This window comes from Gymnoscopelus microlampas, assembly GCF_963454915.1.
Source record: "Gymnoscopelus microlampas genome assembly, chromosome: 20".
Lineage (NCBI taxonomy): Eukaryota > Metazoa > Chordata > Actinopteri > Myctophiformes > Myctophidae > Gymnoscopelus > Gymnoscopelus microlampas.
Genome location: NC_139957.1, coordinates 47660107 through 47673067, shown reverse-complemented (window position 1 = coordinate 47673067; position 12961 = coordinate 47660107). Strand labels below are relative to the sequence as shown.

Sequence of the window (12961 nt, the reverse complement as noted above, 5' to 3'; positions counted from 1 at the left end):
TGCCTGCCTGTCTGTCTGTCTGTCTGTCTGTCTGTCTGCCTTATCTGCATGATGCACTAGGGGAGCACTGTGGCTGCCGTCCAGCAGCGCTGAGAGACACGCTGGCGAGACAGACAGGCTGGAGAGATAGACTAGCTGGTGAGATAGACAGGCTGGGTCTCCGTCTATGCAGCTTGATTGATGGTAAACAACCTAACTTACATTGTAGTCTCACAACAGACCATGTTGCTCAAGTTGTTTTATTGTCACATCTAAACCACTAGATTAAGACTTTGTCATCAAAATGTGATGGATTCTCCAAACAACTGCTGACTGCTGTCAATCACGAGTGCGGCACACATCTGTGACACGCCCACAGGCAGACACGCCCACAGGCAGACACGCCCACAGGTGTGAAGCTGTGAACGGAGCAGGTATTTTCAGCCGTGACTAAAACAAAAAAACACCTCAATCATCTGTGTTTCTATACCGTAAAGGTTATTAATAATAATTTAAAATAATAATAATAATAATTATTATTATTATCATTAAACTCCAACATAAAGGTTTACTTTCTCTCATCCATCTAGTAATGATACTGCGTTCCTTTAAATGCTGTCATGTCTTCATTATCTACTCTCTCATCATGTTCTCTTCTGTTTTCAATCTCAAGTGTATTTTTATGTGTTGTTCCATGGACACACCTTCCATCACACCACATACACATGGTCTACATACTTTGTCACCATCATAGATCCTCTTCATGAAACCACAACTATTTAAACTAGTTCAACAGGTAGAGACTTAATCTCCTCTTGTCCTCACATAACCCTGTCCTCTGGATTAAGAGCGTCTGCTAAATGCTTACATTTAATTATTCTCTGAAAAGCCTGTAATCTGTATGATATCCATTTGACCTATAACCCCGATAGTGGGGTCCGGGGACCCTCAGGGGTCCTTGAGGGGGTTCCAGGGGGTTCCCAGCAAAATGTCTTAGTTTAATAATAATAATAATAATAAATCTGTATTCATAACACACTTTAAATGCTTTAAATCACAAAGTGCTACAGGGTATAAACTGCCATGCTGTGGATGCACTGATGAGTCATAAAGGAGTATAACATCAAAACAGTGGTGGAAAGTACAGTAACTAAGTACATTTACTTAAGTACTGTACATAAGTACAATTTTGAGGTATGTGTACTTTACTTGAGTATTTACAATTTCCAATACTTATACTGCACTACATCTCAGAGCCAAATATTGTACTTTTACGTCTCTACAATTATTTGAAAACTTTAGTTACTTTGCACCCACACAACCATGATAAGTTGATGTTTAATGCTGATAACACAACCGTGTGTGTGTGTGTGTGTGTGTGTGTGTGTGTGTGTGTGTGTGTGTGTGTGTGTGTGTGTGTGTGTGTGTGTGTGTGTGTGTGTGTGTGTGTGTGTGTGTGTGTGTGTGTGTGTGTGTGTGTGTGTGTGTGTGTGTGTGTGTGCGCGTGTGCGCGCGCGCGTGTGTATATGTATGCTTAGTTCAACTTTGAGAGGGGTGTGTGTGTGTGTGTGTGTGTGTGTGTGTGTGTGTGTGTGTGTGTGTGTGTGTGTGTGTGTGTGTGTGTGTGTGTGTGTGTGAGATGAAGTTTCTACCTGATAAACTAGTTTAAATAGCTGTGGTTTCATGAAGAGGAACATTATGCTATGATGGTGACAAAGTATGTAGACCATGTGATGTAAGGTGTGTTTGTGGGACAGTGGAAAAGTACACTTGTTGATGAGAGAGTAGATAATGAAGACATGACAGCATTTAAAGGAATGCTGTATCATTAGTTGGATGACAGGTTCTCCTGACAGTAAAACTATCTATCACCTTCATAACCCGGCTAATCAGTGGGTTTTGGCCCACGTTGTCATCACCTATGCCAACGTGATACGTCAAAATGGCTGCCAAGTAAACCTTTAGGGTGGTGAACGCTCGTCCTCTATCCATCAGGTCCTGTAGAAAGGACAGGATGGCTGTCAGGGCCGTCAGATAGGAGACGGTGTGAGCTTCCACGCACCAGATCTCAAACCTGCGCCATTTCCCACCTAGCATAGACGCTACGGGTGGACAGGGCTCTGGCATTCTGTATAGTCGCGATGACGTTCTGAGGCAGCCCTCCGGTGCTCAGATTAATCCCCCTAGGCCACGTCCCCTGGGCGTGGGTGGGGGGTACCCGACCACTACCGACAGACGTGGTCCCAGGGCTGTTGGTACCAAGCCCCCCAACGACCCCCCCCCCCGCGAATATTCGCACACGGGAGAGGGAAGGAATAGCGGGGGAAAGGCATGCAGCAGATTCCTGGGCCGCTGGTGTTGCATTGCGCACCGGGCCTGCAGAGCTGCTCCCCACACTAGACCGTAGGAGACTAGGAGAGACATCTCACGTTGGCTCCTGAGTCAAACGGTTCTGTCTGAGGTCGCCCAAACGAGCCCCGGGCAGCCTCGTCACGCCTGGGCGTAGGAACCATCTCTGATGATGACCCCCCCTGGACAATTGGTCCACCATCCCGGTCCGGGATCCAGTCACGTACGGTGCTGTGAGAGACAGCGACGGTGGTGTGTTCCAGATAATCAGTCTGTGTGCACACACGTGCGGGACTGAACATGGTACCGTGTGTTGTAGGTGGCCCCCCGCCCCTGCAGGTCGGCAACCACGGTGGCTGCCTCGTCAAAGGCGAGCCAGGCCACCGGGGCCCCTACCAGGGGGAGTCTGGTCTCGGTGGTGGAGGTGACACCAACCTGTAGCGTGAGCCGCTGTAGCGTCCTCCCATCCTTGGAGGGGCGGTTACTGCTGGCACTCCATGAGTCAGTATCCACGAATGTGGAGACATGTTGAGTGTCTGGTTGAGTTGGGGAGATATCAATGGACGTACACCTAGCGTCTGCATACCCTTACCGCAGCACCTACCCCCATCCGCTGTGTGGAGACTGGGGGTCTCTGCGTGTGAGGGAGGGGAGGTTATACCTGTCTGTGTCCCACCCGGTCTGACGCTGTAGCGTCCTCTGGTGGTCACACAGTGTTTGGGTCAGAGATCCTGTCATGACAAAATACATCTGTGCTTTTCTCATGGTTTTTATTCATCCTGCTGCCCTGAGATGTGTCTCTGTCTCTGGGGACAGCAGGTTCATTGTCTATGTGTTCTGGGTGTTCAAACACAGTACATTTAGCAGCATCACTGAAATAATCAGGCGGTGATAACGTAGAACATTTATTTGACATTACGGCAGGTGCTTCATTATTACATAGATGTAATGGTTGAATGTGTGTCCTGGCCGCATGGCCTGATGGAGGAGCGTGTGACCCGTGTGCATCCCGCTCGACCCGGCTCCCAGAACATGGGAGAACACGGGAGGCGCCGTCGTCCACCACCACGCCTCCCTCTCTCTCTCTCTCTCTCTCTCTCTCTCTCTCTCTCTCTCTCTCTCTCTCTCTCTCTCTCTCTCTACCTGTGGATCCTCCCCTTCAGGTGTGTGTCTCTCTCTCTTGCCTTCTCTCTCTCTCTCTCTCTCCATCAGTCAGTGTCTCTCTCTCTCTCTCTCTCTCTCTCTCTCTCTCTCTCTCTCTCACAGAGACGTAAGGAGACATTTTATCTTCACAGAAAAGCAGAGAGAGGAAATGGTAGAAACTTCTGAGTGAGTGAGTGAGTAGAAAGAAAACCTCTTTCAAATGTTGTTTAAAACCATGTATAAAGATATTAATAATAACAATAATAATAGGCTAGTAATATTATTATTTCTATTCAGTAGAACTTAGCTGTGCATGTGAGCTGTGTCCGTGTGCATTATTTCACATGAATGTTTTGTCAGGTGAATCATATTCAGCTCAACTTAAAGAGACTTTATTTATAAAATGAATTCAGGTATTGAATGAATACAGAATGATTGACAGAACAGAGTCTGATCAGATCCTTATGATCACATCCTGCCTGATAGAAGAGCTGTGAGAGTTTATTATTATTTTATTTAGGTTATTCTGTTATATGTGTTATATTAGGTTTGTGCATATTCTTTTACATTGTATTTGCATATTCTGTATATATTTACTTTGTTCATTTCTGATCTGGTGGAATTATGACAAGCTGCCGTACATAATGGATGTGCTTAAATGCACTCGCCTATTAGTTTGTATTGTCCAGTGTGTTCAGAGCTGTGTTTCCTAACCCTAACACTATTAGTTTGTATTGTCCAGTGTGTGGTCAGAGCTATGTTTCCTAACACTATTAGTTTGTATTGTCCAGTGTGTTCAGAGCTGTGTTTCCTAACCCTAACACTATTAGTTTGTTTTGTCCAGTGTGTGGTCAGAGCTGTGTTTCCTAACCCTAACACTATTAGTTTGTATTGTCCAGTGTGTGTTCAGAGCTGTGTTTCCTAACCCTAACACTATTAGTTTGTATTGTCCAGTGTGTTCAGAGCTGTGTTTCCTAACACTATTAGTTTGTATTGTCCAGTGTGTTCAGAGCTGTGTTTCCTAACCCTAACCCACTATGGTGGAGGTGTTAACGTGCGTCTCAGTGACCAATGAGGCGTCTATGTCTTTATGTCTATGATGGTAACCTTAGATTTAACCTTACAACGCTATGAACTGTGGGTAATTCCAGTGGTGTAAAGTAACTAAGTACATTTACTCAAGTACTGTACTTAAGCATGCTTTTGAGGATTTTTTAATCTACTGGAGTGCTTCCAATTTTCAGTACTTTTACTTCTACTCCACTACATCTCAGAGGCAAATATTGTACTTTTACCCCACTACAATTATTTGAAAGCTTTAGTTACTAGTGACGTTGTAGATTTTGGTTATTATTTCAAAACATACATTAACCACTTCAGCCCTATATACATTTCGGGCATTTGAAAATAGCCGATCTACAAGCTCACAATGCGTCGCGATGCGACGCATTGTGAGCTTGTAGATCGTCGATTTTCAAAAGATTTTTATACATTTGAAAGCTTGAATTTTATACTTTTGTACTTTTATTCAAGTGCATTTTTAAATCCGGACTTTTACTTGTAACAGAGTATTTCTACATTGCAGTATTGATACTTTTATCTACGTAAAACATTTGAGTACTTTTTCCACCAGTGGGTAATTCCCTCAGGTAAAGTGTGCATCGATGCAGATTTACATAAAGGCTTCATAAAGAGCTCTGACAGAGTGCTCACTGACTGAACATTTTAAATGAGACCGTCCTTAAACCAGGGGTGATGCAACTTTGATGATGCAGAGGGACATTATATATTTACACACTCACTACAGAGGGACACATATACTGTATACAGGTCCATTTGGTTCCATGTGTACACTCTCAGAGTTAAGGAGCAGCTTGAAATGAAACAGAACAGTGTGAGAATCACTGATATAAACGTATATGATACTTACATAATGCCTGATATATACATCTATATAATCGCTCCATATTCACTGTAACCATACATGTGTCTGGATGATTCATTACAGTCCTTTCAATCTGTTTTTATCTTCTTTCTTTTAGGAAAAAAATAGGAACAGTAAACCTGCAGAGATGGCCTCACATTCAGGTTAACCAGTCAATGATTGATATGATAATATTGTCCCGAATATTTACCATTTTAAATGAATTTGAGATAATGTATGAATATTCATCTTGTATTTCCAGGCCTCAGTAAAACACCCTCAGAGATGAGAATTATACTTCTGGGATATAAAACATCAGGGATGAGTTCATCAGGAAACACCATCCTGGGTTCAGAGCAGTTTAGTTTAGAGAGAACAGGTCAGTGTGAGAAGAGACAGGGAGACGTAGGAGGACGACAGGTCACTGTGGTCAACACTCCAGGATGGTATTATAATGCCTCTCTAAAGGAAACATCTGAGCTGATCAAACAGGAGATAGTTCTCAGTGCATCTCTGTGTCCTCCAGGACCACATGCTCTCCTCCTGGTTATAAGAGCAGACACCTCACGTACAGCTGATAGGTATAAAAAAATGGAGGAACATGTTCTGCTTCTCAGTCAGACAGTGTGGAGTCACACTATGATACTGTTCTCCTTCGGAGACCTTCTAGGAGGTAAATCCATTGAGCAGCACATTAAGAGTGAAGGTGAGGGCCTACAGAGGCTTGTAAAGTTATGTGGGAACAGATACCATGTCTTCAACAATAAGAACAGGGGTGATGACACTCAGGTCACACAGCTGTTGGACAAGATACAGGAGGTGGCAGGAGAAAAGGGAGGCTGTTTTGAGATAGACAGAAGAGTGTTAGAGGAGACTGTGAAGAAAAGGAGAACACAGGATGAGGGAGCAGCACGACGACAGATGAAGGTGAAGGAACAACGAGAGAGCATCAGGTCAATGATGGGTATGTAATTATTTACATATAAATCACATCTGTCACTAACACACTTCTCAGGTACACAGACACAGCTTTTAACCCATTAAGACCTGGAACGCATCTGTGTCACTTTAGATTTCTTTGGCTATTCAAAAATAGCATATCTACAAGCTCATAGCGCGGCACCGAGAGCCGCGCTACGAGCTTGTAGATCTGCTATTTTTGAAGGGTTAACCCATTAAGACCGGGAACGCATCTGTGTAACCACTTTATTATTTTATACTTTGGGCTATTCAAAAATAGCAGATATACAAGTTCATAGCGCGGCACCGAGTGCCATGAGCTTGTAGATCTGCTTCTTTTTTTTTAAATCGTGGGAAATTTGTGCAAATCTTTGAATGTATTTATTTCTAAAGCGAACATTTGTAAATCTTTGCTTCTGCTGGGGGTCCCTGGAACAAATTATTTTCAGATGGGAGTCCGCAGCCAAATACATATTATTTTGGGAGGTGCTTGACATGAACAAGTTTGATAGGATTTAGAAGACATTTGTAGAATCCCCCAGAAGCAAATATTTGAGTTAAAACAAGTTCGCTTTTAAAAATGTATATTCAAAGATTTGCAAAAATGTCCACGATTTTTCAAAAACAGCAGATCTACAAGCTCAAAGCGCGGCACTCGGTGCCGCGCTATGAGCTTGTAGATCTGCTATTTTTGAATATAGCCCAAAGAAATCTAAAATGACACAGATGCGTTCCCGGATTCAATGGGTTAACCCATTAAGACCTGGAACCGAGTGCCGCGATACGAACTTGTAGATCTGCTTTTCTTGAAAAATCACCATTATTTTTAGCAAATCTTTGAATATATATATATATTTTTTTAAGCGAACATTTGTAACTCAAATCTTTGCTTCTAGGGGGGTCCTTGGAACCAAATATGTTGAGATGGGGGTCCGCGGCCAAATATATATCATCTTGGGGGTCCTTGACATGACAAAGTGTGAGAACCACTGATGTAGCAACATAGGTTTTTTCTAAAAAACTGATTTAGAAGACATTTTATAGAATCAAAGAAAAATTGGTAGCAAAGATTTGAGTTACAAATGTTCGCTTTAAAATATATATATTCAAAGATTTTCACAAAGCTCATAGCGTGGCACCGAGTGCCGCGCTATGAGCTTGTAGATCTGCTATTTTTGATTAACCAAAGAAAAATTGCAGAAATGCAAGCTCATACAAGCTCATAGCGCGGCACCGGTGCCGCGCTATGAGCTTGTATATCTGCTATTTTTGAATAGCCAAAGACATCTAAAATGACAGAGATGCATCCCCGGATTGAATGGGTTAAAAGTAGTTAAATTACACAGGTGTTAGTGATGCGCGGGTTGACCCGTAACCCGCGGGACCCGCGGGTCAACCCGCGGCGCGGGTGGGTCGAGTCAGAATTTCATAGGAAATTATGCGGGCTGCGCGTGAGCGGGTCAGCCGCTCTCACACGCAAAAAAAGAAATCACATGCTCTTGTTTTGTCTTTATTACTAATATGAATAAGAATAATAACAATAAAACAGTTTGAATATACTTGGGGATTATTTTCTAACCATGATTTTACAGAATAAAAAAAAATCGCGGGTCGCGGGGCGGGTTGAGCCATAGATTTATATATGGGTTCGCGGGGCGGGTTGAGGCGGGTTGGGTTCCGTCGCGGGGCGGGGCGGGTCATGAAAAAACCCGACCCGCGCATCACTAGCAGGTGTGGTTGATAAGGATACTTGTCTAATTGTTCCCTGTTCACACAGACACACACTGACCACTAACCAATCAAAGACATTCATCCATAATAAATGTAAATGAATAATGATAACAATTAAATAAAAAAATGAATGAATAACAAAAATAAAAAACACAATATTCAAAATAACAGAAGGAAGGCATAGTATAATAGTTATCACTGCTGGCGGACGTCCAAATCCGTTCCTTTGTTATTATCATTTTAAAAACATTTTAAAATTGTGAAAATATCCGATCTACAAGCACACAACGTGTTGAATTGCAACGTGTTTTGAGCTTGTAGATCTGCTATTTTCACTACTTTTGTGTGACAGTCTTGTATGAGAAGTAGGGCGTTCATTTAGAAAAAAAAATGAATTTGAAACATGGAGATACAAGGTTTCTGCCTGACAACATGATATACAATGTGTTTTATTTATTAAGGGAAGAAGTGCATTATGAATTAAATGCTTGAGCCCTATTTCAAATATAGTGGAAAAAGCAGATCTATAAGCTCAAACATGCCGTTATGCGGCACATTGTGAAATTGTAGATCTGTTTTTTTGTTTTGTCTTTTGAAATGTAAACATTTGAAAACATTAACAGAAACATGCATTGATATTAAAGACACTGCATTTAAAAATGTATCAATGAATTTGTACATCTGAACTATGAGTGAGAGACAACTCTGTTATTACTGTAGTTTACTGTAAGTCACTGCTTCATGTCAAGGACCCTCATATTGATATGGATTTGACCACAGACCCCCAATTGAAAACATGTTTTGCCAGGGACCCCCATAAGAGAAGATTTGTCATGATTTTTCTAAAACAGCAGATCTACAAGCTCACAATGTGTCGCATCGTGACACACTGTGAGCTTGTAGATCGGCTATTTTGAATACGTTTAAAATAACGGCTTAAGTGTTTAAACTGTTCCTCATTTTGCTGGGGACCTCTTGGACCCCCCTGAAGGACCCCTGGGGGTCCCCAGACCCCACTTTGAGAAGCACAGCAGTAAGTGATATACTGTAGGTCTATTGGGTGAATACACACTCAACAGGAATGGAATGGTTCTCAAAACACACAATGGTTTTATTTGTATCATTTTCATTTAACCCCTCTATACTTTGTCTCATGACACATAGTGAAAATAACTGATCTACACATTGTGAGCTTGTAGATCTGCTTTTTTTCCAGCATATTTGAAATAGGGCTTAAGTATTTAAAGGAGTAATTCACCCAAAACAATGACTTATTTTCTATCAATTACAATTACACCCCATGAAGCCTTGAGTTCATGCGATGTTTAAGTTTTTGTCTCATTCCTGAGACAATAATGTGATGATCGGTGCAGTCTCGGGTAGGCAGTGGTGTAAAGTAACTAAGTACATTTACTAAAGTACTGTACTTAAGTACATTTTGAGGTATGTTTTACTTTACTGGAGGATTTCCAATTGTCTATACTTTTACTTCTACTCCACTACATCTCAGAGGCAAATATTGTACTTTTACTCCACTACAATTATTTTTGAAACTTTAGTTACTTTGCACATATAAATTATTACATTATAAAACATACATTAACCACTTTAACCCTATTTTATACCTAGGCTATTTGAAAATAGCAGATCTACAAGCTCACAACGCGTCGCATCGCGACGCGTTGTGAGCTTGTAGATCTGCTATTTTCAAACATTGTAGTACTTTTACTTTTGGTGCTTTAAGTACATTTGGATACCAATAGTTTTGTACTCAAGTAAATTTTGAATTCCGGACTTTTACTTGTAACAGAGTACTTCTACAATGCAGTATTGATCCTTTTACTTAAGTAAAAAATGAGAGTACCTTTTCCACCATTGCCGGTAGGAGACTTATTGACCTGCATTTGAGAGACTGCCGGTCATCAAATTAATGTCTTAGAATGAGACAAAAACATTAAAATCTCCATGAATTCAAGGCTTCATGGGGTGTGTTATTCATAGAAAATAAGTCATTTTTTGGGTAAACTATTCCTTTAATTCATAATGTACTTTTTCCCTTCCTAGAAATGTAGTGGAGTCAAAAGTACAATATTTGTCTTTGAAATGTAGTGGAGTAAAATTCACAAGTATCAAAAACATGTCAATACTCAAGTTCAGATACAATTATATTGTTTTACTTAAGTACAGTACTCTACTCAGTAAATGTACTTTGTTACTGTCCATCATGTACACGCGCGCACACGCACACACACACACACACACACACACACACACACACACACACACACACACACACACACACACACACACACACACACACACACACACACACACACACACACACACACTAACAGATACATGTTTAACCCCATTAAGACCTGAAGCCGATTCTACAAAATGTCGTCTAAATCTCAACAGTTTTCATAAAAACGTATGTTTCTATATCAGTGGTTCTCAAACTTTTTCATATCAAGGACCCCAAAAATGATATGTATTTGGCCTCAGACCCCCACCTCAAAATATGTTGTTCCAGGGACCCCCAGAAGCAAAGATTTGAGTTAAAAATGTTTGCTTGAAAACAATACATATTCAAAGATTTGCACATATTTTCACGATTTTTCAAAAATAGCTGATCTACAAGCTCATAGCGCGGCACTCGGTGCCGCGCTATGAGCTTGTATATCTGCTATTTTTTAATAGCCAAAGTGTAAAATAATGCTTTTTAGCTCAAATCAAAACGGGACACACATGTGTTCCAGGTCTTAAAGGGTTAATGTGTTCTTTCTTATATTTCAGGTGATGACCTCCATCTGTCAGAGATGAGAATTATACTTCTGGGACATAAAGGTTCAGGGAAGAGTTCATCAGGAAACACCATCCTGGGTTCAGAGCAGTTTAGTTTAGAGAGAACAGATCAGTGTGAGAAGAGACAGGGAGACGTAGGAGGGAGACAGGTCACTGTGGTCAACACTCCAGGATGGTGGAAGGATGACCCTCTAAATGAAACACCTGAGCCCATCAGACAGCAGATAGCTCTTAGTGCATCTCTGTGTCCTCCTGGACCAGATGCTCTCCTCCTGGTTATGAGAGCAGACATCTCATGTACAGCTGATGAGTATAAAAACATGGAGGATCACATGCAGCTTCTCAGTGAGAGAGTGTGGAGTCACACTATGATACTGTTCACAGTGGGAGACAGTCTAGGAGGTAAATCCATTGGGCAGTGGATTGAGTGTGAAGGAGAGGGCCTACAGAGGCTTGTAGAGTTATGTGGGAACAGATACCATGTCTTCAACAATAGGAACAGGGGTGATGACACTCAGGTCACAGAGCTGTTGTTGAAGATAGAGGAGATGGACCACTATGGAACAGGACGTCCAGCAACACCTGACAGTGAGTATTTAACTGTTTGTCTTCTATTGAACATAATGCTAACATGCTAATGATTGTATGGGTTAACATTCAGGCCACAAGATGTAGCAACTAGTAGTGGACAAAGTACTCACTGCAGTATACTTGAGTCAAAGTAAATGTACTCATGGTCAAATATTACACTACAAGTGAAAGTTTCTCTGTCAAATTTGTACTTTCCCCCCAAAAGAAATACCAGAAATCTTCAAAACATATTAAAACAGTGAAAATCGCAGATGTGCAAGCTTGTAGATCTGCTATTTTCACTATATTTTACATTTGGCTTAAAGGAGTAGTTCACCCCCCCAAAAAATTACTTATTTTCTATCGATTACTCACCCCATGAAGCCTTGAATTATCACATTCCTGAGACAATAATTTGATTACTGTCTCCTACCGGCTAATGTATCCGGTAGGAGACACAAAGGAGACTCTTTCGGATATACACACGGTCATCAAATGATTGTGTCAGGAATGAGACAAAAACAAAACAAATCTCCATGAATACAAGGCTTCATGGGGTGAGTAACTGATAGAAAATCAGTCATTTTCGGGGTGAACTATTCCTTTAAGTTGGTATTTCATAATGCACTTTTCCCTTCCTAGAAATGTAGTGAAAGTCATAAGTATCTACACATACAGGACTGTGTGTGTGTGTGTGTGTGTGTGTGTGTGTGTGTGTGTGTGTGTGTGTGTGTGTGTGTGTGTGTGTGTGTGTGTGTGTGTGTGTGTGTGTGTGTGTGTGTGTGCGTGCGTGCGTGCGCATGATTATGGAGCTATCACTGCAAACATCTTTGTAAAGGATTAGCCTGTGATGTCACTGTTTAATAGACAGTTCATCCATTGGTTAATAGTTCCATGCTGTATGTGTGTGGTGACTTCATTCACTCTACCTTCATGGTGTGTGAGAACATAGTAATAATATAGCACAGTACAGTAACTCAGTACATTTACTGTACTATACTTAAGTACAATTTTGAGGTACTTTTACTTTACTGGAGTATTTTCAATTGTCTATATACTTTTACTTCTACTCCACTACATCTCAGAGGCAAATATTGTACTTATACTCCACTACAATTATTTGAAAACTTTAGTTACTAATTACTTTGCAGATATGAATTATTGTATTATAATAATAACATCTTGCTACCATAATTGACGGCCACAGTCATGGAGTGTACACGAGTGTATCGCCTCAATGGCCAAGCAGACACATGGCCCAACTAACTCCACATTTTCCCCCAAAATTCCTCAATATTCTGCCTGTCAAACCAGCTGCTTCGCATCCCATCACTGTACTTGCAGGATGTACAATTAATATCAAACGCATTATGCTCCAATACTTATGCAAATCACTTCGCCACCTCAAAATTCACGTCCGGGTGTTTCTTTTCACCAGCCAATCATAAGTGACCACCCTTTCACGTTGCCACGTCCGTTGCCACGTCGCGCTGACGTACG

At 41.4% G+C, this 12961-nt stretch overlaps 1 protein-coding gene across 2 annotated transcripts in view; it reads left to right on the top strand.

Moving 5' to 3' along the window:
* Positions 1-3590: 3590 nt before the first annotated feature.
* Positions 3591-12961, top strand: part of LOC311035709 (uncharacterized protein) — a 31056-nt gene continuing 21685 nt past the window's right edge. The window contains exons 1-4 of one of the 2 annotated variants that reach the window (XM_084044083.1): positions 3591-3661; positions 5514-5559; positions 5658-6359; positions 10883-11479. In XM_084044083.1, coding sequence (XP_083900209.1) covers positions 5544-5559; positions 5658-6359; positions 10883-11479 — 1315 coding nt within the window. In that variant the 5' untranslated portion in view covers positions 3591-3661; positions 5514-5543. The remainder of the gene's footprint in view (positions 3662-5513; positions 5560-5657; positions 6360-10882; positions 11480-12961) is intronic. The other variant, XM_084044084.1, reaches the window with a different exon arrangement.